The following is a 26,608-nucleotide window of genomic DNA, read 5'->3' on the forward strand; positions in this document are numbered from 1 at the left end:
CCATCCTACTCCAGCCACAGGACACTTTACCCACAGAGATGCATTTCCCTCTGCGCGCTGAGCTGAACCCACCAAAACAAACCCTTTCCCTGCACGTGCAGCTCCTTCCCCCGGGAGAGACTGAAAGAGAGACTGAACCGCATGTGACAGATGTTAATCGCATCATTTAATGCACTCCTGGAAGGCACTTGGATACAGGGATGGGGAGGAAGAGGAGAATAGACTATTGTCTCCCGTTTCCGCCGGCACCCACCGGGAATAGATAACCCCCGGGGGTTGATACGAGGGTGGGAATGACAGCTCTGGAATTTGGGAGTTTTCTGAGGCACCCGTGGTAAATGTGTCCGTGTGGATACAAAGAAATTATAAAAAAGGGCAGAAAAATCACTTTTGTTTTGTCCACAGCTCCCCAAAGGAAAGGGGGGAATTGGGAATTGGGATGGAGGGATCATGTCTGATTCGTGTGAGCATCTCTGGACTGAACCAGGGATACAGGAGAAGAGAAACAGGGATGGAGGGATCACCCCTAACCCACACCTGAGCATCCCTGGACCAAACAATGGATACAGGAGAGGGGGAAATAGGGATCACACCTGATCCACACCTGAGCATCCCTTTAGCAAGCACAGGACACAGGAGAGAGGGAAATAGGGATGGAAGGATCAAGCCTGATCCACACCTGAACGTCCCTGGACTGAATATGGGACACAAGAGGGAAATAGGGATAGAGGGATCGCACCTGGTCCGCACCTGAACGTCCCTGGACTGAATATGGGATACAAGAGGGAAATAGGGATGGAGGGATCAAGGCCGATCCACACCTGAGCATCCCTGGACTGAATATGGGATACAAGAGGGAAATAGGGATGGAAGGATCAAGCCGGATCCACACCTGAGCATCCCTGGACTGAATATGGGTTATGAGAGGGAAATAGGGATGGAGGGATCAAGGCTGATCCACACCTGAACATTCCTGGACTGAACATGGGATACGAGAGGGAAATAGGGATGGAGGGATCAAGGCTGATCCACCCCTGAACATCCCTGGACTGAACATGGGATACGAGAGGGAAATAGGGATGGAGGGATAAAGTCTGATCCACACCTGAGCATCCCTGGACTGAACATGGGATACGAGAGGGAAATAGGGATGGAGGGATCAAGCCTGATCCACACTTGAGCATCCCCGGACCAAACACCTTCTGCTTGGCCTGAGAAATAACGCAAACCCATCAAATATCCATTGTCGCTTGGAGAAGGGCTGTTTGCCGGCGGCAGGGAATTACATTTCCAAGGCAGAAAGAGTATCCCATGGGCTGCTTCCCTGATTGAATTCCCCCTTGGTGACCCGGGAAGGTAATTGCAGCAAAGGGGAGCCGGGGCAGTCACACCTGCCGTGGAAATCAGCATCTCCATCCATGCCTCGACCTGGGAAGAAATTGAGGCAAGATGACTAAAGGTCCCTAAAAGTAATGGACTTATTGACTAATAGATTTCTTAGTCATGAATTCCCCGTGCTCCATATGTACCCAAATCAGAGCAATTATGGATTTAAATGGAGCTGGGATCCGTGGAGCAGAAAATGCTTGTTTTAGCGTGAGATTGGCCAGAGGTGAACGACCTGTGAAACCCCCGGTAATGAAAGCTCTTCACAGCTTGCCGTGTTCCACCGGGGAATAATTGCTGCAGTCTGTGATACGGATCTGGCTGCGCTAATGATGCCCCTGCTCCCTTTCATAGGACTCGTTTAAGCTTCCCATTTTTCCCGGATTTCAAAGCGACAAGGCATCGTGGGAATTAACGCATTAACGTGGACGTTTTTCTCACTTGGAGTATTTCAAATATTATTTAAAGCTTTTCCGGCCCGGATCGATTAACAAAGCGATGGGGATCGGGAGCCTTGGGAAAGGGTGGCTGGGGGGGATGGAATGTGACACGGGTGTCATCGCTGCGTCGATCCCATTTGTACTTTATTTAGCATGACAAGATGGATTTATCAGAACAAAACATGCATTAGGAATTAAAAAAAAAAAGATGTTTTGGATGGAAATAAAACTCCTAATAACTTCCAAATGAAAACCACATCCAAGGGAGACAGTTGGCTTCTCTTCTTGGTTTATTATTAAATATTTGACTAGGGAGGGAAGTTCTGAGCTGAGCATCTTTTCCCTCCTGTTCCTGGCAAGAGCAGTTTGTGTGCAGGGAGGGTTAGTTCTTGGTTGTTTTCCCAGAGCAGTTTCTGGGGGTAGATGGGTGTAGATTTCCCCCATCAATCCTAAATTTAAGCATATTCTAATGAGATCTCACTGCAGGGTCTTATTCCTAAGTAGTATTTGGGATATATCTATATTCCCAATACCTATCTACTTATCTATCCATCTATTGGGAATATACATGGAAATATAGAATATATATAGGATATATGTAGGAATATATTCTATGTGGATACATAGAAATATATAGAGAAATATACATAGAAATATAGCAATATATTCTATATTAAAATATAGATTATAGTGTGTATACATATATAGTGTGTATATCTATATTGTATATAGAGTGTGTATATATAGAATATATTCTATATGATGTAGAAATAAATGCAGAAATATAACAATAATTTGTATATCTATAGTGTATATAGAGTGTGTATATATATAATATATTCTATATGATATAGAAATAAATGCAGAAATATAACAATATATTTATTATATGGAAATATAGAATAGGTATAATACATTTTATATATATATAATATATACATACATAAATACACATATCTAATATATATATGATATCTGTATTCCCTGTATATTCCTGATACATTAAATATTGTGCATAAAAGTGGGGGGAAAGGCCCTGGCTGTGCTTTTGGATCCCCACAACTGTGAAGCAGCAAATCCCCGATGCTGGGAGGGGGCACTGGGGGGATGGCAGCAGGTAAATGGATGCAGTGGGTGGGCTGGTGCTTCATCCCTGGGGATGGAGACGGGCAGAGCCGCTCCTGAAACGCTCCTGTTTTCCCCCAAATGGAGAGCAGGGCTCGGATTCCCTCTCCGGCTGAGCCTCCCGAGGGACCCCGGGATTAATTTGCTCGGTGACCGCGGGGGCTCAGCGGGCTGACCCCGCGGCCGGGCGGGAGGCGAGGGCAGCGCCGAGGGGCAGAGGGGAGCGGCAGCCGCTGATCGGGAGCTCGGGGCACTTAAGAGTTTGGACAAGAAGGAAATGGCATTTCCAGTGAACTTAATCACCGCCGAGCAGCAGCGCCGAGATTCAATTACGGCCCCGCCGGCGCTGCCCCGCAGGGAGCAGCGTGTCACTGTCCCCCCCAAAGTGTGTCACTGACCCCTCCTCAGCGTGTCACTGTCCCCCCCAAAGTGTGTCACTGACCCCCCCTCAGCGTGTCACTGTCCCCCCCAAAGTGTGTCACTGACCCCCCCAGCGTGTCACTGTCCCCCCCAAAGTGTGTCACTGACCCCCCCAGCGTGTCACTGTCCCCCCCAAAGTGTGTCACTGACCCTTCTGTGTCCCCCCCAGCGTGTCACTGACCCCCCTCCCAGAGTGTCACTGTCTCCCCCAGCGTGTCACTGTCCCCCCCAAAGAGTGACACTGACCTCCTTGTTCCCCCCCAAAGTGTGTCACTGACCCCCCCAGAGTGTCACTGTCCACCCCCCTAGAGTGTGTCACTGATCCCCTCAGCATGTCACTGTCCCCCCCAAACTGTGTCACTGACCCCCCCAGAGTGTCACTGTCCCCCCCAAACTGTGTCACTGACCCCCCAGAGTCACTGTCTCCCCTAAACTGTGTCACTGACCCCCCCAGAGTGTCATTTCCCCCCCCAATCTGTGTCACTGATCCCCGTGTTCCCCCTAGCGTGTCACTGTCCCCCCCAAAGTGTGTCACTAACCCTCCCAGAGTGTCACTGTTCCCCCAAAGCGTGTCACTGACCCCCTCAGTGTGCCAGTGTCCCCCCAGCATATCACTGCCCCCCCTCAGTGTGTCACTGAGCCCCCTGACCCCCTCAGCATGTCACTGCCCCCACCAGCGTGTCACTGTGCCCCCAAAGTGTGTCACTGACCCCCCTGTCCCACTCAGCATGTTACTGTCCCCCCCCAGCATGTCACTGCCCTCCCCCAGCGTGTCACTGTGCCCCCCAAAGTGTGTCACTGACCCCCCTGTCCCACTCAGCATGTCACTGTCCCCCCCCAGCATGTCACTGCCCTCCCCCAGTGTGTCACTGTGCCCCCAAAGTGTGTCACTGACCCCCCTGTCCCACTCAGCATGTCACTGTCCCCCCCCAGCAAGTCACTGCCCTCCCCCAGTGTGTCACTGACCCCCCTGTCCCCCTCAGCATGTCACTGCCCCCACCAGCATGTCACTGCCCTCCCCCAGAGAGTCACTGTGCCCCCCAAAGTGTGTCACTGACCCCCCTGTTTCCCCCAGCGTGTCTCTGACTCTCCAGACCCTGCCCCAGCTCCTTTTTGCCGTGGTCAGTTTGGCAGTGGGACACACGTGCCAGATGTTTGGCACCAGCCACAGCCCTGAGCCCGGCAGGGAGCTGGGATTGTGACATTGGGATAATCCACTTGTGCTGGAGCTGCCCACGAAACTGCTCTTTATTGTCACAGAGCAAGATCTAATCCAGAAAAGAGAAAACACTCATTATTTAATTTTCCCCAGTATTTTTCTGTGCTCATGGGATTTTAATGATATTAATTATTATTTAATTTGCACTTTGGCAATTCATTTGTGCTGAGCTTTTATTTTATTGGAAAGACAGCAATGTTCAGTCCCTTTTGCATCTCCATCCACATTGCCAGCCTCCAGCCTTTCCTCATGGGTATCCATGCATCCCTCATCCCATCCACCCTTCCTCCCAGCTACTCATCCCATCCCATCCCATCCCATCCCATCCCATCCCATCCCATCCCATCCCATCCCATCCCATCCCACTCCATCCCATCCCATCCCATCCCATCCCATCCCATCCCATCCCATCCCATCCCATCCCATCCCAAGCATCTCCTCACTGTCCTCCTCCTGCATTACTTTTTTTCCTTTGTACCCTCTGGCTGCTGGATTCCAGGTGGGAAAATCTGATCAAAGGGCTGCCAGGATTGTCAGCTCAGAGCCCCAAAGCAGAGGAGCTGGTCCCTCCAGGGTGTTCCTGATGCAGGAGCATCCCTATGCCCCATCCCACATCTCCATGGGACCATCCCTCCATCTCCATCTCTCCATTCTAATCCCTCTATCTCTGTGAGAGCTTCCCTCTGTCTCCAGTCCTCCAGCTCCACACAAGCATCACTCCATTCCCATGGGAGCATCCTTCCATTTCCACAGGAGCATCCTTTCATCCTGTGTGAGTGTCCCTCCATCCCCATCCAAGGATCCCTCCATCCCCATCCAAGGATCCCTCCATCCCTATCCAAGGATCCCTCCATCCCCATCCAAGGATCCCTCCATCCCCATCCAAGGATCCTGCCATCCCCATCCAAGGATCCCTCCATCCCTATCCAAGGATCCCTCCATCCCCATCCAAGGATCCCTCCATCCCCATCCAAGGATCCCTCCATCCCCATCCAAGGATCCTGCCATCCCCATCCAAGGATCCCTCCATCCCTATCCAAGGATCCCACCAACCCCATCGAAGTATCCCTCCATTCCCACCCAAGGATCCCTCCATCCCCATCCAAGCATCCCTCCATCCCCATCCAAGCATCCCTCCATCCCCATCCAAGGAACCCTCCATCCCCATTCAAGGATCCCTCCATCCCCATCCTTCCATGTCCACATGAGCATCTCTCCATCTCCACCAGAGCATCCCTCCATCCCCATCCAAGCATCCCGCCATCCCCATCCAAGAATCCCTCCATCCCCATCCAAGGATCCCTCCATCCCCATCCAAGCATCCCACCATCCCCATCCAAGAATCCCTCCATCCCCATCCAAGGATCCCTCCATCCCCATCCAAGCATCCTGCCGTCCCCATCCAAGCATCCCGCCATCCCCATCCAAGGATCCCGCCATTCCCACCCTTCCATGTCCACATGAGCATCTCTCCATGTCCACGGGACCACCCCTCCATCTCCATCCCTCCGTTTCCAGGTGATGAACATCCCTCCATCCCCCTCCATCCCCGCCAGCTGCAGCCCCACTTCCCCAGATAATGAGAGCGAGTTTAAAAAACTTAAAGCCTCTTCCTGCCCGCGGTGAGTGACACAAATGGAGTTCATATTTAATCATCTGTTAACTCGTTGTCTATTATAGCTCTTTAATAGCACCAGAGATATTCTTAATGAAGCATGATTTAAGGTATTTACAGCTCTAGGACCGACAGACATCACTCACAGTGTGCAGGTAATGAGGCGTAAAACAGCTCTGGAAACCGTAAAAATGGGAGAGAGAGAGCGAGGAGGGAGAGAAAGCAGGCGAGGAGTTCGGAGCTGAATTGTTCCAGGGTTTGTTTTAAAATGTTTAGGCATTTAAAGTCATTTCAGCTTTCCCGAGGTGTCTGGTAGCACAGAGTTCAGCGATTCCCAGCGCTGGTAACCCCTGTCTTGCCAGGAGGAGTCCGAGCCCCCGATGCTCCCGAGCCAGGGAAAATAGTGCATGGATGGCAGAAAACAGGGAAAAGCTTTTTGAGGGTCCCCAAGGGCCGTGCAGGTGCACCAGAGCAAAGCCTGGAATTTTTGGGTGCATCTTTCCCCATTTGCTTTGCCCACTCAGTGGCTGGGATAGAAATGGAACAATGACCCTTCCCTTTGCTCGACTGCAAATGCCACCCTCTGCAATCTTTTTATTTTTTTATTTTTCCCCTAGAAAAAAAAAACAAACCAAAAAAAATAAAATTAAAGAAAAAAACCCACCCGAACCCAAGCCAAGTTTTGGAAAATAATTTGTGACGGAGGTGCCATTTTGCATCAAAATATTATGTAGAAAATGTCAAATGTCACCAATCCATGTGTCCCCCCGTGTGATAGTAATTGGGCTGGAAGGCTCTGCTCTGCCACCGCGGCCGCTGCCGCCGCCTCCTCCTCCTCCTCCTCCTCCTCCTCCTCGCAGACCGCTCGGGAAATGTGTCGCTTCCCGAGCCCCTCCCGGCCCCGCTGCCTGCGGAGCGGCCTCGGTGTCCCTGTCCCCAGCCTGGGGACACCTGCGTGGTGCTCATTAGCTGGTGCTGCCCAAATGCCAATAAACAGCTCCTGGGGAAAAAGCAGGGAGTGAAGCAGGAGCTCTGCAGCTGGGGCTGGGGGCTCTTGGGGTGTTAATTCCCTCCTGGATTTCTCTCCTGGATGGAAGGTGGGGTTGGAATGTGCTGTCCCAGTCCCCTGGTGTCCCCTCTGATGAGGACCAGGGTGGGTTTTAAACTGGAGAAACCCAGAGCATGAGCCACAGTGGGGGCTCTGAGTGAAGAACCACAGTGGGGGCTCTGAGTGAAGAACCAGTGAGGGCTCTGAGTGAAGAACCAGTGAGGGCTCTGAGTGAAGAACCACAGTGGGGGCTCTGAGTGAAGAACCACAGTGGGGGCTCTGAGTGAAGAACCAGTGAGGGCTTTGAGTGAAGAACCACAGTGGGGGCTCTGAGTGAAGAGCCACAGTGGGGGCTCTGAGTGAAGAACCAGTGAGGGCTCTGAGTGAAGAACCACAGTGGGGGCTCTGAGTGAAGAACCACAGTGGGGGCTCTGAGTGAAGAACCACAGTGGGGGCTCTGAGTGAAGAACCAGTGAGGGCTCTGAGTGAAGAACCAGTGAGGGCTCTGAGTGAAGAACCACAGTGGGGTCTCTGAGTGAAGAACCACAGTGGGGGCTCTGAGTGAAGAACCACAGTGGGGGCTCTGAGTGAAGAACCACAGTGGGGTCTCTGAGTGAAGAACCACAGTGGGGTCTCTGAGTGAAGAACCACAGTGGGGGCTCTGAGTGAAGAACCACAGTGGGGGCTCTGAGTGAAGAACCACAGGGGGGGCTCTGAGTGAAGAACCACAGTGGGGGCTCTGAGTGAAGAACCACAGTGGGGGCTCTGAGTGAAGAACCAGTGAGGGCTCTGAGTGAAGAACCACAGTGGGGTCTCTGAATGAAGAACCACAGTGAGGGCTCTGAGTGAAGAACCACAGGGGGGTCTCTGAGTGAAGAACCAGTGAGGGCTCTGAGTGAAGAACCACAGTGGGGGCTCTGAGTGAAGAACCACAGTGGGGTCTCTGAGTGAAGAACCAGTGAGGGCTCTGAGTGAAGAACCACAGTGGGGGCTCTGAGTGAAGAACCACAGTGGGGGCTCTGAGTGAAGAACCAGTGAGGGCTCTGAGTGAAGAACCACAGTGGGGGCTCTGAGTGAAGAACCAGTGAGGGCTCTGAGTGAAGAACCACAGTGGGGGCTCTGAGTGAAGAGCCACAGCCTGTTGCTCTCCCCTCTCCCCCAGAGTGATCCAGAGGCACAATCACCTGGATTTCCAACATCCCTCTGGGAGATTTATCCCACTTTCTGCCTGGTTGTGTTGAGTGTGTAACGCACCCATTGCAGTTTTATTGCACAGAGCTGGTTTAATCTGCTAGGAGGGAAAACAAGCTGTCCTTTCATTGCAAATAATCCATTCCTTAGAGCATCCCAAGACCTTAATGTGGGAACAGCCCTTTAACACACTCCTTAACAGCCCTGGATGAACCAATTCCCATTAGAACACTCGGCTGCATAAATATTTGGCTGGTGAGCGAGTCCTGAGGGAGAGGGAAGGGATGGGGAGAGTTGCAGCGTGTTGGAAAGTCAATGAAGTTCCCTTGGGCAAGTCCTGCAGAGCAGAGTTCATTTTGCTGACCTATTTCTGCCTGTGGAAGTGGTGAGGTGTAGGTTTGAAATCCTGCAGTTCCTTCCCAAAGCCACAATAACTCTGTTGCAAACAAATTTTTTGCCACCGAGGAAGGAGCTGGAATTTCTCTTTGGCGAAGCAGCAGCAGCAGCAGCAGAATTGAGAACTCAGTGCCTGTTATAGAAACTTTTTAGTACTGGGGACAAGCCAAGAAAAAAGCCCAGATTGACTCTCAGCTGGTGCTTGCGGCGCTTCCACCTCGTGGGAGCAGCGGCGTCTCTCTGACTCCTGTGCTGGTGGGACACGGGCTGGACCCTCCAGCCAGTCCTCAGGAGGGTTGGAATGATGTTTCCCAAGGTTCTGAGTGCCTTTCCCACCTCCTTGCCTGTCCAGGAGCCACTGCTGTGCTCTAGAAGGTTGTTTTGGGTATTTATATTTAGGTTTTCTGGTTTGTAATTACATAAATCCAGCTCTTCCCTGGTTCCAGCGTGCTTGGGATGTATCTCCCCATCCCCACACCGATGGGACTGGTCTGGATCATCCTGTGCCATCTGTCACCCCAAAATCCTTTACAGCAGGATAATATGGGATGCTGCAATGCCAGGCTGTAGCTCTGGGGAGGTGAAAGGCCTCTTGGCTCAGATTCCATCGTAACCTGTCAGTGCCAGGATTTGGTTCCACAGCAGCTCCTTGCCTGGGGAAATTCCTTAGGAGGGGGTGGGTAAAGGATGAGGACTGGGTGGTACCAGCAGGGAACAGCCCATGCTCCCTGCAGGCACCAGGAATAGCTCCAGGGGCTGGATGAACTCGGAGCATCCAGGTGGATTTTTCAAAACCATCCAAACCCACTTTGGGAAGCTGCTGCTGGTCTGGGAGCCTGGCTGGGGCTCTGTTCCTTAATTTTGGGATGGAATTCTTCAGGCAAATCTGGGCCACATCCATTTGCCCTTCACAGCCAGGAGGAAGCACATTTTGAGCCATTTTTCTCCACCCACTGGAGAAACAGATGCCAACGGGATGGAGGCACCACTGTGGACACCATCCAGCTCCATCAACAGCCAAGCACGGGCATCCCCAGCAGGGCAGAGCCCCGTGGCCACCCTGGCACTGCCCAAAATGCCAGAGCCCTGCATGTGTGGTGCTTCCATGTGCGCTGGTTTCCAAGGAAACCGCTCGCTCTACATGTGTGTCGCTTAACACCCTATTTGCTTTCATTTGGATAAGTCTTTAATTCCTGAGCAGCCCCAGCTCAGTGGGATCTGTTGAGCTCTCTGTGTGTGTATCCTCAGCTCACAAATCCCTCTCCTGCCTGCCTGCCTCTTGGAAAAGTCCCTGCCTGCTTGGAGCAAGTTTCCTAAACCTGTGCCTAATTGGAGCAGTTAATGCTTTCTGCAGGAATAACGGGGGATTTGGCTGCTGCTTCCCTCTAGAAACAATTAGCAGGGAATGTGGTGTCACCTGCCCCCAGCTCTGCTGCTCTGGCTCCGTGTTGGGTGGTGGAGCAGGAGCAGGATGCCCATTCCCAAGAATGTGAGGGGAAAATCCACCCCCCTCTCCTGGAGCCCTTGGGAATGCAGCAGCTCCTTGCAATGGCTAAATGATAATTTTAAAGTATCCCAGGGTGAGGAATGGCCGGGGGAGCAGAGAAGGGTGACCCTTGGAAGGGGAACCCCATTGGTGTCACCCATCAGCCTGGAGAAAAAAGCCTCCAGGGAGACATTCAAGTCCCTTCCAGTGCCTAAAGGGGCTCCAGGAGAGCTGGGGAAGGACTTTGGACAAGGGCCTGGAGGGACAGGACAAGGGGGAATGGCTTCAAACTGACAGAGGGACCAGGTTAGATGGGATATTGGGAAGGAATTCCTCCCTGTGAAGGGTGGGCAGGCCCTGGCACAGGTTGGGCAGAGAAGCTGTGGCTGCCCCATCCCTGGAAGTGTTCAAGGCCAGATTGGACAGGGCTTGGAGCAACCTGGAATGATGGAAGGTGTCCCTGCCCATGGCAGGGGGTGGAATGAGATGATCATTAAGTTCCCTTCCAGCCCAAACCATTCCAGGATTCTGTGGCACTGGTGGGATACACCATGTCCCCACTGAGTCCTGCACACCAGCAGCTCCTCTGTGCTGTGGGCCAAGCAGGAAAGGGGGGCAAGGTTTTGGGGATGCTTTGTTACCCCAAATTTTCATCTGTGGCAACTCAAAGTGGTTTTTTTATCCCTCTCCCCCTTCCTCCCTTCCCTCTGCACAGGAAGATGCCGCCTGTTCTCCTGCACTGGAGGAATTTTCTGATCTAAAGCCACTTTCCAAAAATCCCCAGGGCTGCTTCATGCCTGTGAAGCTGAGCAGCTCCCGTGGCACTCGGGGCTGGCTCTGTCTGCAGCCCTGACAGCAGCTAATGCTGTTAGTCTGTGTCGAGGAGGGATTTCAGCATCCAAACCACCCTCAGATCACCAGCATTCGGGCTGCTGTCGCTCCCAAGCAGTGACAAACACACCCACCCCGTGTTTGGGGTGCACAGTGAGGCTTGGGAACATCGGGGAGGGGGTTTGGGGTGGGTTTGGAGCAGTCCCAGGAGCAGTGCCCGGCTGCTGGCACGGGATGTGACACACCAGGATTAACTCAGGTCGTGGAGGGCTTTGCTATCTTTAGGTGGAAGGTGAGGGATTGTGCTCTTAGCGTGGCCAGCAGGTAAGGAGAGGGAAAAATCCCCTCTGCCAGCCCAGCTCGGGGCCACTGACCCCAAGGACCGTCCCCACCAGGGTCTGGCCTCACCAGCCCCCAGCCCTGTGTGCCATCACCTTTCTAGGCCACAATCTGTCCCCAATTCCGAGCCTGCTGTTAGCTTCACTTGCACTCTATTCTCGTGTTTGCTGTTATTTTTTAACACTTTTTTTTTCATTTTTTCCATTTTTTTAATTTTTTTTTTTTTTTTTTTGCATAAAAGCACTATCCTCTCCCCAGAGCCTGCCTGGAGCGAAGGCATGGTCTGTACAACTGCAATTATTTCGAAGAACAGATGGAGTGAGGAGCAGAAAGTCTGTTAATAGTAATAGAAATGCTACATGTTAACCTGGACAGCACACGATGACAGTCCCATGACTACACGTTCTGTTCCCACCAGCTGGGCTCCGAGCGGAGCCGAGAGATTCTGCAACGCCCTGCTCGGCTCTGCACCCTCCCCAAAGTTAGAGCTCAAATTCCTTCACACTTCCAGCCTTGGGTTTTTGGGTTGTGGGGCTTCTTCTCCCTCCCCTCCCTCTCCTCCTTCCCGAACAAGGAATGTTGTGGGGGGTTTCTCTGGGATGCTCCAGCAGCAGCTGTGGGAGTGGTGGGGAGGGAGGTGGGAGCTCTTCTTTGAGGTCCTGCCCTTCAGCCTCACGTGGTGACACCATCACACCCCCTTTCCTGCTCTCACATCTGCGTGGTTGGTGTGACCCCACCCTGGGGGTGATGCCAGGCAGGATTAATGGACCACAACAGGGTGGTTGCAGGAGTTTGGGATTTGCTCTGCAAGCTGGTTGCCAAATGGGTTGAAATCCATGTTTTCTGGTTAAACTGGCGCTTCCTGTGGAGGTGGAGTCTGCAAGGAGGGCTGAGGGACCTGTGGCTCCTGTGGCATTCCAAGGAAAGGGGCACAGGGGGCCTCTGTTTGGCAACACCTCGGGGCTCACTTGCCTCATTTACCCCAACCAGAGGTTGGGAAATGGAGCAAAAACATCGTGTGAGCCCCAACAACCTCACTGTGAAAATCCCTGCCTGGTTTCCCAAGCCACCAGGGGCTGTAGCCAAGGAGCTCCAGCTCCTTTCAGTGGGAATTGCAGGGCTAAATCCCAAGGCTGTTTATGAAACCTCCGCCCTGGAGCGGCGAGTGGTGCCACTGGTGAGCTGACAGACGCACCTGGAGGTTTTATTAGGATATAGATCCCTTAATCTGGGTGCTTGCAGGATAATCTGGTGCCTGGGGTGCTGCCAAATCCTTGGAGATCAGCAGGTTTTCTATCCACAACCTCCCTCCAGAGGTCACTTCAAACCCAGCTCCGTCCTCAGCGGACCAAAATACCCGTGTTGGCTCCATACTGGTGGCACCTTTGGGTGCTGAGCACCCACAGTGGGGACCTGGGCTGGGCTGTGGGGGTTTTCTGGGGGTTAAACCCGTATCATCCATGAATCCCAGCTCTCTTTGCCCACTTCCATCATCCAGGAGAGGTACCTGACACCTCGGATATGTAGCAAGGCAGCAGCTTTGCCTTCTTGCAGCATCCCTGGAGCATCTTTTGGTTATTTTGGGGTGTGTGAGGAGGTCCAGTTTGGCTCCTCAGAGTCACCCTCATGAACCCTGGACTGTCCAGCCTGTTCCTGACCACCCAAAAATATCCCAGCAGCTTCTCCCAGGGATTTGTGGCTGTGGCACTTTGCTGTTCCCTGTGCTGTGGTGGGATGTGGTTGGAGCCTGGCTGGAAACACAGGGAATTTTCCTTGGTGCCTTTTATTTAGAGGAGGCAGAAAACACAATTTTTCTCCATCTTAAGAGGTTTAGACCATGAGGAGAAAATCATCCCATGTGGGTTTGTGACCTCCCCTGGTGCAACTTCATCGCTCACCTCTGAGTGTTTTACTCGGATCAAACTGCACATGGAAAAACATGAAAAAATACGGTTTTGGAGTCCAATAAAACCCCTGGGGGGCTCTTCCTTCCTCACACCCCTTGCCCAGAGTGCTCTGCTCTCCTCTCCTGCAGAACAAGAAGTACGTGCTGGTGATGGTGGATCCCGACGCTCCCAACAGAGCCAACCCTCGGCACCGGTACTGGAGGCACTGGGTGGTCACCGACATCCTGGTGAGTCCATACACTGGGGACATTCCCAAGTATTGGGGTGCATTCCCAAGTATTGGGGTGCATCCTGGTCAGTCCATACACTGGGGGGCATTCCCAAGTATTGGGGTGCATTCCCAAGTATTGGGGTGCATCCTGGTGAGTCCATACACTGGGGGGCATTCCCAAGTATTGGGGTGCATTCCCAAGTATTGGGGTGCATCCTGGTCAGTCCATACACTGGGGGGCATTCCCAAGTATTGGGGTGCATTCCCAAGTATTGGGGTGCATCCTGGTGAGTCCATACACTGGGGGGCATTCCCAAGTATTGGGGTGCATTCCCAAGTATTGGGGTGCATCCTGGTCAGTCCATACACTGGGGGGCATTCCCAAGTATTGGGGTGCATCCTGGTGAGTCCATACACTGGGGGCATTCCCAAGTATTGGGGTGCATTCCCAAGTATTGGGGTGCATTCCCAAGTATTGGGGTGCATCCTGGTGAGTCCATACACTGGGGGGCATTCCCAAGTATTGGGGTGCATTCCCAAGTATTGGGGTGCATTCCCAAGTATTGGGGTGCATCCTGGTGAGTCCATACACTGGGGTGCATTCCCAAGTATTGGGGTGCATCCTGGTGAGTCCATACACTGGGGGGCATTCCCAAGTAATGGGGTGCATTCCCAAGTATTGGGGTGCATCCTGGTCAGTCCATACACTGGGGGGCATTCCCAAGTAATGGGGTGCATTCCCAAGTATTGGGGTGCATCCTGGTCAGTCCATACACTGGGGAGCATTCCCAAGCATTGGGGTGCATTCCCAAGTATTGGGGTGCATCCTGGTCAGTCCATACACTTGGGGGCATTCCCAAGTATTGGGGTACATCCTGGTGAGTCCATACACTTGGGTGCATTCCCAAGTATTGGGGTACATCCTGGTGAGTCCACACACTGGGGGGCATTCCCAAGTATTGGGGTACATCCTGGTGAGTCCATACACTTGGGTGCATTCCCAAGCACTGGGGTACATCCTGGTCCTGCCATGGAGGGCTGGATTCCCATGGGATGCACATCCCTCTCAGTGCAGCAGCATCTCAGTGAAATCCCAAAGGATGAGTGTTTGCCAGAGAGATGTAAATGGTGCTGGGAGTGTAGGTAGGGAAGTGCTTCCTCAGGCTATATAGAGCCAGGCTGGTCCAAAAATATTGCTGTTGGTTTTTTTTTTTAATCTTTTTCTTCTAAGGAAATGCTGGAAAAAAAACCCCACTTTGCAAACTCCCCACCACCAGTTTTTCTGTGTGGAGACAACTCGTCGTTCCAAACAGTTCTTGCTGTGGTTAAAAAAGTGGGTTTGGTTAAAAATCTGTATTCCCTTTCTATTTTTTTATCTTTTTTGGGAGGATGAAAAGCAAATGAATCCAGTGAAGAAACCAGGAGGAAAATGAGGCTGGGTTGAATTCCCACCTCTGTGTCCATGGGATGAGTCTTTACCCCACTTCCAAAATATCCGGATGTGTCGTTGCTTTGCTTCCAGAAATATTTTGGAAATTCAGTTTGTTCCTCTCCTGCTTGCTTTTATCTCTTTAAAAATGAGATGTTTCAGCCCTGAATCAATCTAACTAATAATCTTAGTACTAAAGTCTAATTAAGATATCAATTAATTTGCAGCGTGCATTTAACAAGAAATATCTCGTCGTTCTCCTCTATTATTCTCTGAAATTACTGCTGAGGGCTCTTTGTACAGATACCTTAATTAGACTTTTTATTGTTAATGGGAATATTAAGCAAATTAAAACTGGATATTAATACTTTCCATGGATTTCATAATTGGCTGAAAAATAGAAAGCGTTTGGAATAATTGCAGGAATTTGTGTCCAGGGCTTATTTTTGTGTTGTTTTGTGTTTTAATCCTTCACAGAACCCCCTTCTGCATTTCTAACAACAGGGTCCTGAAAGTCTCTCATTAATTTTAATATTTACTGAACGCAAAGGAGCCCAAGCTCTTGTTTTTCCTTCTGTACACAGATCCTTCCGTGGTGTTCGCTCTTGCTAATTATTGTGGGTTTCTTTTTTCTTGGAGTATAAAATCATTTAAGCAAAGAAGGGAAAAGAGGGATTAAAACCTCCGGCACGAATGGAGGGAGGTTTTCTTTTCCCCCCCCTGGCATTTGGATGGTTCAATTTGTTGTATATAAGGTCAGAATTTCCATGTCAGGCCATGTAGGAAAGGGGGGAAAGGAGATTTTTGGGAAGGGAAAGGGTTTTCCCATCCCCAGGTGTTGATTTTTAGTTGGCTGATCCCAACCCCAACTATTCCTTGAGCTTTCTTATAATGAAAAAAATATATATAAATATATATATATACATATATGAGCAGGGATTTGGCCTCGATGATCCTTATGGGCCCTTCCAACAGGAGATATTCTATGATTCTCTGTGATATTATATAAAAAATGCATATATTGATAAGATCTTTATAATGATGGGATATATATAACCCATCTCTCTCTCGTGGGTGTGTGTGCAATTCCCTCATCTACACACACACAAAAATGGGTGTGAGCCCCCTCTGCACTATAAACCCCCCAGTACCAATTGGGTATCCCCCCAGCTCCTCCCAGTATCACTTGGGCATCTCCCCAGCTCCTCCCAGTATCACTTGGGTATCCTCCCAGCTCCTCCCAGTATCACTTGGGTACCCCCCAGCTCCTCCCAGTATCACTTGGGTATCCCTCCAGCACCTCCCAGTATCACTTGGGCATCTCCCCAGCTCCTCCCAGTATCACGTGGGTATCCTTCCAGCTCCTCCCAGTATCACTTGGGTACCCCCCAGCTCCTCCCAGTATCAATTGGGTACCCCCCAGCTCCTCCCAGTATCAATTGGGTATCCTTCCAGCCCTTCCCAGTATCACTTGGGTATCCCCCCAGCACCTCCTGGTACCACTTGGATATCCCCTCAGCCCCTCCCAGTCTCCTTGGATATCCCTCCAGCACCTTCCAGCATCACTTGGGTATCCCCCCAGCACCTCCCAGTACCACTTGGGTACCCCTCCAGCACCTCCCAGGATCTCTTGGGTGTCCCTCCAGTACCTCCCAGTATCACTTGGGTACCCCTCCAGCACCTCCCAGTATCACTTGGGTACCCCTCCAGCACCATCCTGGCAGGGCACAGGGACAAACCCACCTCTCCCAGCCCTGAGGTTGGTGCCCATTGCTGGGGGTGCAGTTGGGGGTCCCAGTGTGTCCCAGAGGGGCTGCAGTGGGAGCTGTCCCAGACCCCCAGCCCGAGGTGGAGCCGATGGGCTGACACACATGGTGGTGTCTCGTTGAGATGCAGATCGTTGGGGGGTATATGGAAGTCTTGGCTCTGAGGAGCTTCAGCTGACAGGCTTATTTGCACACTGGCTCTAAAATAACCGTGTAGGCTTTACATGACACCTTCTGTTGCTTTGGTGCAGAGAGGGGCTTGCAAGTGCCTTTCTGCGGGAGGGACGGGGCGGCCGGCGCCAGGGCTGGGGGCTGCCAGAGCCTGGCAGTGCCCTGGAGTCACCCCAGCACTGCCCACCATCACCCCAGCATCACCCCAGCACTGCCCACCATCACCCCAGCATCACCCCAGCACTGCCCAGCGTCACCCCAGCACTGCCCAGCATCACCCCAGCATCACCCCAGCACTGCCCAGCGTCACCCCAGCACAGCCCAGCGTCACCCCAGCATCACCCCAGCACTGCCCAGTGTCACCCCAGCACTGCCCACCATCACCCCAGCACGGCCCAGTGTCACCCCAGCATCACCCCAGCACTGCCCAGTATCACCTCAGCATCACCCCAGCACTGCCCAGCATCACCCCAGCATCACCCCAGCACTGCCCAGTGTCACCCCAGCACTGCCCAGCATCACCCCACCATCACCCCAGCACTGCCCAGTGTCACCCCAGCATCACCCCAGCACTGCCCAGTATCACCTCAGCATCACCCCAGACCTGGGTATCACCTCAGCATTGCCAGGTATCACCCCAGAATCACTTGGGTATCACCCCAGCATTGCCCAGTATCACCCCAGCACTGCCCAGCATCACCCCAGCACTGCCCAGTATCACCCCAGAATCACTTGGGTATCCCCCCAGCATCTCCCCAACATCCACAGAACCAACCCAGCATAACTTGGATATCCCTCCAGCACTTCCCAGTATCACATGGGTATCCCTCCAACACCTCCCAGTATCACTTGGGTATCCCCCCAGCACCTCCCAGTATCACTTGGGTACCCCTCCAGCCCCTCCCAGTATGACTTGGGTATCCCTCCAGCACCTTCCAGTATCACTTGGGTATCCCTCCAGCATCTCCCAGTATCACTTGGGTATCCCCCCATCATCTCCCAGTATCACTTGGGTATCCCCCCAGCACCTCCCAGTATCACTTGGCTATCCCTCCAGCATCTCCCAGTATCACTTGGGTATCCCCCCAGCACCTTCCAGTATCACTTGGGTATCCCTCCAGCCCCTCCCAGTATCACTTGGGCATCCCCCAGCACCCCTCGGGTACCACCCCATCACCACCCCAGCTTTGCCATCCCCCAGTTTGGAGGGAAGCAGCTCCAGCATCACTGAAATGCCACTTTTAGGTGCTGCAGTACTTTGGCACAGCACCAAGGTTGAGTTCTGGCTCTGAATTGGCTCTCCCAGGTGGGATTTCGGGATGGAACATCCCATCCCATCCCATCCCATCCCTCCGGTGCCGCTCGCTCTTCCTTATCAGCCGCTGCTCCGTCGCTGCTCCGATTGTCAAACACGAGAGATGCTTTCACTCCTATTCAAAATAATTTAAATAAAAATGTTGCTACAAAGTGGAATAATATCTTTTGATGAATGTTTTTAAAGCCCTTTAGGTTTTCATGGTAATTTGCAGTGTAAAATTATTTAGAGATAAGAGCCAAATTAGCTCTTATAGGCGGAGGTCGATATGTCCCGTTATCCATGGAAGCCGTGTTTAAATATAATCAGCCTTTACTCTAATGCAGCATAATTGTTCATTTGAAATAGCTTTTTTTTTTTTTTACTCCATTCAATGAGTCATTAAAATATTCAAAGGATAATGCAGTGAATTGGAAATGAATTTATCACATTATCCTGTATATACTGTAGAGCATCAGGTAACCAGGCAGAGTCGGAACCAGTTTACAGCAAATCCCAGTAAACAAGGTTTTCCATTTTGTATTCAGTGGGGAAAGGAAAAGAAGGGAGAAAATACTGCCCTTCAAATGGAAAGCTTTCCGTCTTTATTCCCCTCCTTGGGGAGGAGGAAGGGGGAGGGCGAGAGCAGCGAATTTGTACTCCACTAAAGCCTCGCTGCTTTAACTTTATTTTTATCAAAATATGTTTGTAACAGAAAGTCGTTATGGAAACCAGTTCTGCCAGCCAGGAGAAATCCAGGCTGGAGCGGAGCAGGACCCACCAGGCGCTGCCACCGCCGGCACCGCTCGGCTCAGCTCCCTCCACTGACCCCTTCCCAGGGCAGGACATGGGGGAAACTGAGGCACGGAGCTGTCCCAGCCAAATCCAGAGTGGGAGATGGGAATTGCATCCAGCATTTCTGAAGGAGAGCCATTCCCACCCATCGCCCATCCCGTTAGAGGCTTTCCCCCCTGCAGTGCGTGCCTTGGGTGCAGCTCCCGCTGTTCCAATGGCTCCCATGGCTTTGTGGAGCGCAGTGGGAAACACGTGGATGTGGGATTGGCAGGTTGGGATGCTGAGGGCCCAACACCATCCCTGCTCCCAGAGGTCCTGGCACCGCTCTTGGTGTCTTCTCCGGCGCTTGTGTGTGTCACCGTGTTCCTTGTCACCGGCTGACAAACAGGCTCTGGGTGGCAAAGTGTCACCATAGAAACAGGTGCTGCCTTAAGCAAACAAGGGCTTTATTAACCTTAAAAATTATGAGATTTTTGTACCAGGAGAGGCTGGAAATGGAGCTGTGGGGGGTCAGCTGCTCGTCCAACCTGCCCCTTGTCCCCATCCCAAAGGGATGCACATGCTCCATAGGAAACTTTTCCTCTCTAGCACAGGGTGTGTGGCTCCAGCTCATCCCAAATGCTTGGATTTATCACAGATAAGAGTCATCAGCTGTTAATTGCTGGCTGCTGTTACTCCTGCTCTTTGGCTGCTGCGCGAAGAGTTGGGGACACTTTTGCAGGACGGTTTTTTAGGGACACCTTGGGGACACTTTTGCGGGACAGTTTTTTAGGGACACTTTGGGGACAGTTTTTTAGGGACACCTTGGGGACACTTTTGCAGGACAGTTTTTAAGGGACACCTTGGGGACACTTTTGCAGGACAGTTTTTAAGGGACACCTTGGGGACAGTTTTGCGGGACAGTTTTTTAGGGACACCTTGGGGACAGTTTTGCTGGACAGTTTTTAAGGGACACCTTGGGGACACTTTTGCTGGACAGATTTTAGGGACACCTTGGGGACACTTTTGCAGGACAGTTTTATAGGGACACCTTGGAGACACTTTAGCTGGACAGATTTTAGGGACACCTTGGGGACAGTTTTGCAGGACAGTTTTTTAGGGACACCGTGGGGACAGTTTTTAAGGGACACCTTGGGGACACTCTTGCAGGACAGTTTTTAAGGGACACCTTGGGGACACTCTTGCAGGACAGTTTTTTAGGGACACCTTGGGGACACTTTTGCAGGACAGTTTTTAAGGGACACCTTGGGGACACTCTTGCAGGACAGTTTTTTAGGGACACCTTGGGGACACTTTTGCAGGACAGTTTTTTAGGGACACCTTGGGGACAGTTTTGCAGGACAGTTTTTTAGGGACACCTTGGGGACAGTTTTTTAGGGACACTGTAGGGACACTTTTGCTGGACAGTTTTATAGGGACGCCTTGGGGACACTTTTGCAGGAGAGTTTTTTAGGGACACCTTGGGGACACTTTTGCAGGACAGTTTTTTAGGGACACCGTGGGGACAGTTTTTTAGGGACACCGTGGGGACACTCTTGCAGACCAGTTTTTTAGGGACACCTTGGGGACACTTTTGCAGGACAGTTTTTTAGGGACACCTCGGGGACACTTCTTCAGAGCACTCGTCATCCAGGCACACTCAGCATTCCATCAGGAGAAAAATCTTGTCAGGGCAAGGAATGACTTCTAGTGGGTTAATTGATGCTCGAGAAGGAAAAAAAATCATCTTTTGGGTCTCCTGAAGACAGGAGGGATCCACGTTTTGGGAGATGCTGGAGTGCTGGGGCAGGTTTCCTTGCCTGTGCCATCCAGCATCCATGATTCCTGTGGATCTGTGACATTGTGGAATCCCTGAAAACTGCCATGCCAGCGGGATCTGGCGCCTTGCTGGGCAAGAAGGGGCACATGCAGTAGTTGGTGCCATGGTATTGTTCCTCCTTGCTGGAGCCCTCTCGACTCTCCTTTTTGGTGATGAAACTGAGGGTTTGAAAGGGAAAGAACAGAGAGAAATGTTGGTTTAATTGATGACTTGGCTCCTTGGAATAGTCAGTTCCCTGGTGTGAGTTTCTGTCGTTGCTTGTTAATGAAGTCTTTATTAATAAAAGGGGGGAAAAAAGAACTAAGAAAAAAACAAAATAAGCAAAGAGGCTGCTACTCTGGGGAAGTTTTCTTTGCTCTCCAAATTCTACAGAAGGAATTCTTCCCTGTGAGGGGGGTGAGATCCTGGCAGGTTGTGGCTGCCACATTCCTGGAAGTGCCCAAGGCCAGGTTAGACAGAGATTGGAGCCACCTGGTCTAGTGGAAGGTGTCCCTGCCCATGGCAGGGAGGTGGAATCAATGAGTTTCCAACCCAAAATATGATGGGATTCTATGAATGTCTCATCCTGAGAAATGCCTGACAGGAGGTTGTAGCCAGGTGGGGGTTGGGGTCTGCTCCCAGGTATCAAGTGGGAAGGGCCTCAAGCTGTGCCAGGGAATGTTTAGGTTGGGTATCAGGGAAAATTTCCTCATTGAAAGAGTGGTCAGAACTGGCACAGGGTACCCAGGACAGTGCTGGACTCAGCATTCCAGGAGGGATTTAACACTTGTGTAGATGTAGCACTTGAGGACACAGGTTTGGGATTGGTTTGGCAGTGCTGGGGATACAGTTGGACTCAATAACCTTAGAGAGCTTTTCCAGCCTAAATGATTCCATTATTCTGTAATTCTCCCAGTCCTGGGGTGGTCAGTTCAGGGAAACTCACCCTGGTGTGGCAGAGGGCTGATCCCATCCCTGCCAACACCAACATTCCCACTCCACACGAGCTGCTGCTGCTCTCCCAGGAGCTGCCACTTGGCTTTATGCTCACCCACCATGTAATTAATGCTCTCAGGTAATTACACTCCCAAAGAGCTGCCACTGTGCAATTCCCTCTGGGACAGCAGGAGCTAAAAACACATGGTGGTGATGCCGTGAGTGACCCTTCCCCCCAAAAACAGGACTTCAAGACACGTTAGTGTAGGGTAAGATAAAAAGTAAAGGTCCTTTAATAACACAGGGCCTACAGCCCACAGGAACACAGGATGACATCCATGTGTCCCAGTTCTTGTTTCTATGGCTTTCATAATCAGATCCCTCCAATCATTGCTTTACACATTTCTCAGTTCAGCCCCAGTCCCACCCCTGGTCCAGCCCCCTGGAATTGGGTCTGGGGTCGTCAAGACCCTCTGTCTTCATCAGCTTCTCTTCCTCAGGGACACAAAGGTCTCTTGGAGCTCATCCAATTCTGGCTTTTGGGTCACTCTGACCTGTGTTTATGTTTCATTCTGTGGGCCTTCTGACATCCTTCAGCTCTTTACCTTGGAAAGGAGTCTAAACAAGATTAATTAACTGAAGGAATTTGAGCTCCCTGTTCTGGGACAGGGGTAGTGATAGAAAGGCATTAAACTTAAACTGTTAGAAATATTAACCCTCTAAAAATCTACAACTACTGTGCTCCTAAAATCTACAAAATGTGAAAATCAGAACAAAAACCCCTTTGGCATCAGTGGACATGCAACAGCTCTGCTCATTTTGGGAATGGCCATCCCACAGTGGGGATGCAGCAGAGTCAGGGCTCTGTTTTGAGGACTGAGCGGGTTTGCTGCTCCCAGTTGGGGTTTGGAAAAAGGGGGAAAGCACCAGGTACCCCAAAATATCCCAGAACCTCCTGCACCTGCTCTGGGTACCACTCTCAGGAGGGCAGTGCCAACATGGGACATGCAGCCAAGGCGATGCCAGCCCCTGCTCTGGGTACCACTCTCAGGAGGGCAGTGCTGACATGGGACACGCAGCCAAGGCGATGCCAGCCCCTGCTCTGGGTACCACTCTCAGGAGGGCAGTGCTGACATGGGACACGCAGCCAAGGCGATGCCAGCCCCTGCTCTGGGTACCACTCTCAGGAGGGCAGTGCTGACATGGGACACGCAGCCAAGGCCATGCCAGCCCCTGCTCTGGGTACCACTCTCAGGAGGGCAGTGCTGACATGGGACACGCAGCCAAGGCGATGCCAGCCCCTGCTCTGGGTACCACTCTCAGGAGGGCAGTGCTGACATGGGACACGCAGCCAAGGCGATGCCAGCCCCTGCTCTGGGTACCACTCTCAGGAGGGCAGTGCCGACATGGGACACGCAGCCAAGGCGATGCCAGCCCCTGCTCTGGGTACCACTCTCAGGAGGGCAGTGCCGACATGGGACATGCAGCCAAGGCGATGCCAGCCCCTGCTCTGGGTACCACTCTCAGGAGGGCAGTGCTGACATGGGACACGCAGCCAAGGCGATGCCAGCCCCTCCTGGGAGCCCTGGCAGTGCCACCAGAGCGCTGGGAGCTGCCTTGGGCTGACAGCTCAGCCCAGATGTGCATTATATGATTATTATCATTATATTGCCAAGGATCTGTGATGAGTGAGATGATCCCGGTGGCTGCAAAGAGGTTTTTGGGAGCTGTGAACTGCTGCATTTCTCCTCTCTCCCTGCCCTATCCCGAGGGTGTTCCCAACCCTGCCATCCCACAGGGGTGAATTTAGGGCGAGGCCACAGTGCTAAATCATTCAGCACCCAGAAACCCACCTGGTTTTGGGGTTATTTGGGATCTTTCCATGTTCATGTTGTCCTGACCAGGCTCTGCCCCGTGAGTTGCTCCCTCTGCTCCGTCTCCACACAGGTACTGTCGTTATCCAAAAGGGAATTCAGCTTTTTTCCTTGATGCTTCTGTTTCATTTAACATGCAGAGGGCTAATAATTTGTCACAATTCAATAAAGCCGAGGTTACAAACACTCTCACTGCTGTTTATTTAAACGATGGTTTGTTAATTAGCTCCTCTTAACGAGGAAAGAATAAATCAGATAAACTCTACCAAAATGGCAGGGAGATATTTCGCACATTAATTTTATTTTCCAGCTGAGATATTCCTGGCAGGCAAGTGCTCACTGACTCCCTGCTCCATCCCAACCTGATTCCCAAGCTGTGGTGCAGGAATAGGTGTGTGGAGGAGCATCATGGCATGAGGATTATGCTCTGCCTCAAAGCATTTTGGGTCCCAAAAGGACTTTTCTGGCTCTTTCCTGGCTTTTTTTTTTTTATTGCTGGGCTCTGTCCCTCCAGCCTGGCCCTGTTGGGGGGTGACCCTCCAAGATGCCAAGTTACTCTCTGGCACTCCAGTTTTCCCTCTCCTTGTTTAACCTATGGGAGTTTGGGAACGAAACCAAAAATTAGATGAAGAATAAAGTTGTGCTGATACAACTGGGAGTTTAGGGAAGGTTTATCCATCCCCATCAGCCAGCACCGAGCTCCAATTCCCTCACTGCCTCCAGGGAGAGCACTTAACTCCTGTCCCCTTCGTGTCCCATCCCCATGGGAATATTGTATAATAATCTATAAAATTTGCCCGGGGATGGGATTTCTTGAAAACTCTTGTGTGTGTCCCCTGTGAGCATTTGAGGACCCTCCTTGAGCATCCAGGGGACCCTCCTGAGCATCCAGGGGACCCCCATGAGTGTGACCCACAGTGGTGGCCCGAGGAGAGCGACAGAGCACTCACCTTGTGGAAGAGACACTAATCAATGATTAATCGGGCATGTGTGGTTGTGTGGGAGCGATTTGTGTTGGAGGAGGGAACTCCTACAGCACCCCGGTCATGAATCATTTGAAGAGCAAATTTGTGCAGTTACCAAGGGAACGGAAGAAAGGAAGGGACTTCCCTTTGCCGAAATGACTCGCGCTCTGATGCGGCTGAGAAAAATCGCTCCAAAAAAAAAAAAAAAAGAGGGGGGAGAAAAAAAAAAAAGGAGCCGAAGCTGTGACTAAGCAGCAGAAGTTATGTAAAGTGCTCGCTGGGAAGTGCAGGGGAGGGACAGCACATCCTGCCGCTGCCCACGGCGGTGGCGGGGGGCGGCCGCCGGCTCCCTTGCCGCCTCCCCAGGGAGCGGGGGCGGACCGCCGGCTGGCCCGAGCCCTCTCCCGCCTCTTGCCCTGGCTCATGGAGCTGCTTAAAAGGCTGGGGAAATGCCTGGGTGTCCCTGCTGGAGTGGGGCATCACCCCCAGGCTGCGACCACCACGCGCATCCCCCGCCCCCGGTCACCGTCCCGCGGGGAGTTGGTGCCGCAGCGGCGTTGCCACCAGGAAAACATCCTTGCTCCGGCCACAGAGGGTGGTTTGGAGGTGCTTGGGGGGTGCTGTGCCCCCATGGGTGCTGTGCAGTGAGTGTCTGAAACCGGGCTGTTTCCATAGGGAAAGGGAGAACGCGGCCAGTGATGCTTTTCAGTGGGGCTCATAGTGATGCTCTTGTGGTGGCCGATTTGGTTCATCTCTGCCGGGGCTGGGCTCGTGGCCGAGGGTGGGATCCTCTGCTCTGCTCCCCATCAGAGCTCAGGCAAGGGCCAGATGCTCATTTTGGGTCTCGGCATCCACATCTAACGGTCCTCACCCAAATTTAGGGGATGCTCATCTGAAGGGCAGGAAAACACGTGCGGAGCGGAGGCACCAACACAACCAGGGGATGACGGAGGCACCTTAAAAACCTCAGGAATCTGGTTTTCCTCTGAAAACGAGACCCTGGGGCTGTGCAAGGGGGAGCAGCAAAGCCCCCAGGGCTGCGGCAGCGCGAGCTGCGGCAGCATCGGCGGCATCGGCAGCATCGCAGCCCCGGCCACGCCGGAAAGATGCTTGGGATCTTTCCAACTTCCGCCTGGGAGCCCCCGAGCCCGGCGGGGAGCCGCAATATCTCCCGAAAAGGGAATGCAGAGGCAGCTGCACGGCGAAGGAAAACCCTCTGCCTGCCCTCCCCTGGTGCCACAGACACCCGGTGTCTGAGCGATTAGTCACCGCCGAGGCTTCCCTCCTCCACAGCAGAGCCTGTCCCCCCACACAGGGAGCCTGCGGAATGCTTAATTGGAGTTCCTCACACCTACCCGGGTGTAGCCTGAAACGAAGTGACAGTGCGAGCAAAGCGCTGGAGTCAGACCCTGGGAGCTGCGGGTTGCTATGGAGTTCCTGAGTTTGGGGTTTCAAAGAAAGGGGGGGAAATTATATATATATAAATATATAGATGTAGTGGTCCCGATGCCAAAGCTGTGGGTGCTGCTGGATGTCCCCCCAAGGGTGTGGAGGCTTCAGGGTTGGTCCATGGGGGGTTCTGCTCCTCAAGGGGGTGCTCGGCCTCAAAAAGGTGTTTTGCACCCCACAAAGCTGACAGAAGAGCAGAGGGAGGTTTGGGGTTGATAAAAAACTCCTTCAGGTTCCTGCATCCTGTGTATGGAATGGGTAGGAAAGCTCATCCCTGCATCCCATGTATGGGAGGGAGTAGGAAAACTCATCCCTGCATCCCGGGTATGGGATGGGTAGGAAAACTCATTCCTGCATCCCGGGTATGGGATGGGTAGGAAACTCATCCCTGCAAACACGGGTATGGGATGGGTAGGAAAACTCATTCCTGCATCCCGAGTATGGGATGGGTAGGAAAACTCATCCCTGCATCCCATGTATGGGAGGGAGTAGGAAACTCATCCCTGCAAACATGGGT

The 26,608-nt window shown here is 52.2% G+C and overlaps 1 protein-coding gene across 4 annotated transcripts in view; it reads left to right on the forward strand.

Moving 5' to 3' along the window:
- PEBP4 (phosphatidylethanolamine binding protein 4) overlaps window positions 1-26,608 on the forward strand; it is a 99,293-nt gene that overhangs the window by 39,581 nt on the left and 33,104 nt on the right. For all 4 annotated transcript variants that reach the window (XM_071579286.1, XM_071579287.1, XM_071579288.1 and 1 more), the window contains one exon: window positions 13,532-13,630. In XM_071579286.1, the coding sequence (XP_071435387.1) occupies window positions 13,532-13,630 (99 nt within the window). The remainder of the gene's footprint in view (window positions 1-13,531; window positions 13,631-26,608) is intronic.

This window comes from Pithys albifrons, chromosome 29 (genome assembly GCF_047495875.1).
Source record: "Pithys albifrons albifrons isolate INPA30051 chromosome 29, PitAlb_v1, whole genome shotgun sequence".
Lineage (NCBI taxonomy): Eukaryota > Metazoa > Chordata > Aves > Passeriformes > Thamnophilidae > Pithys > Pithys albifrons.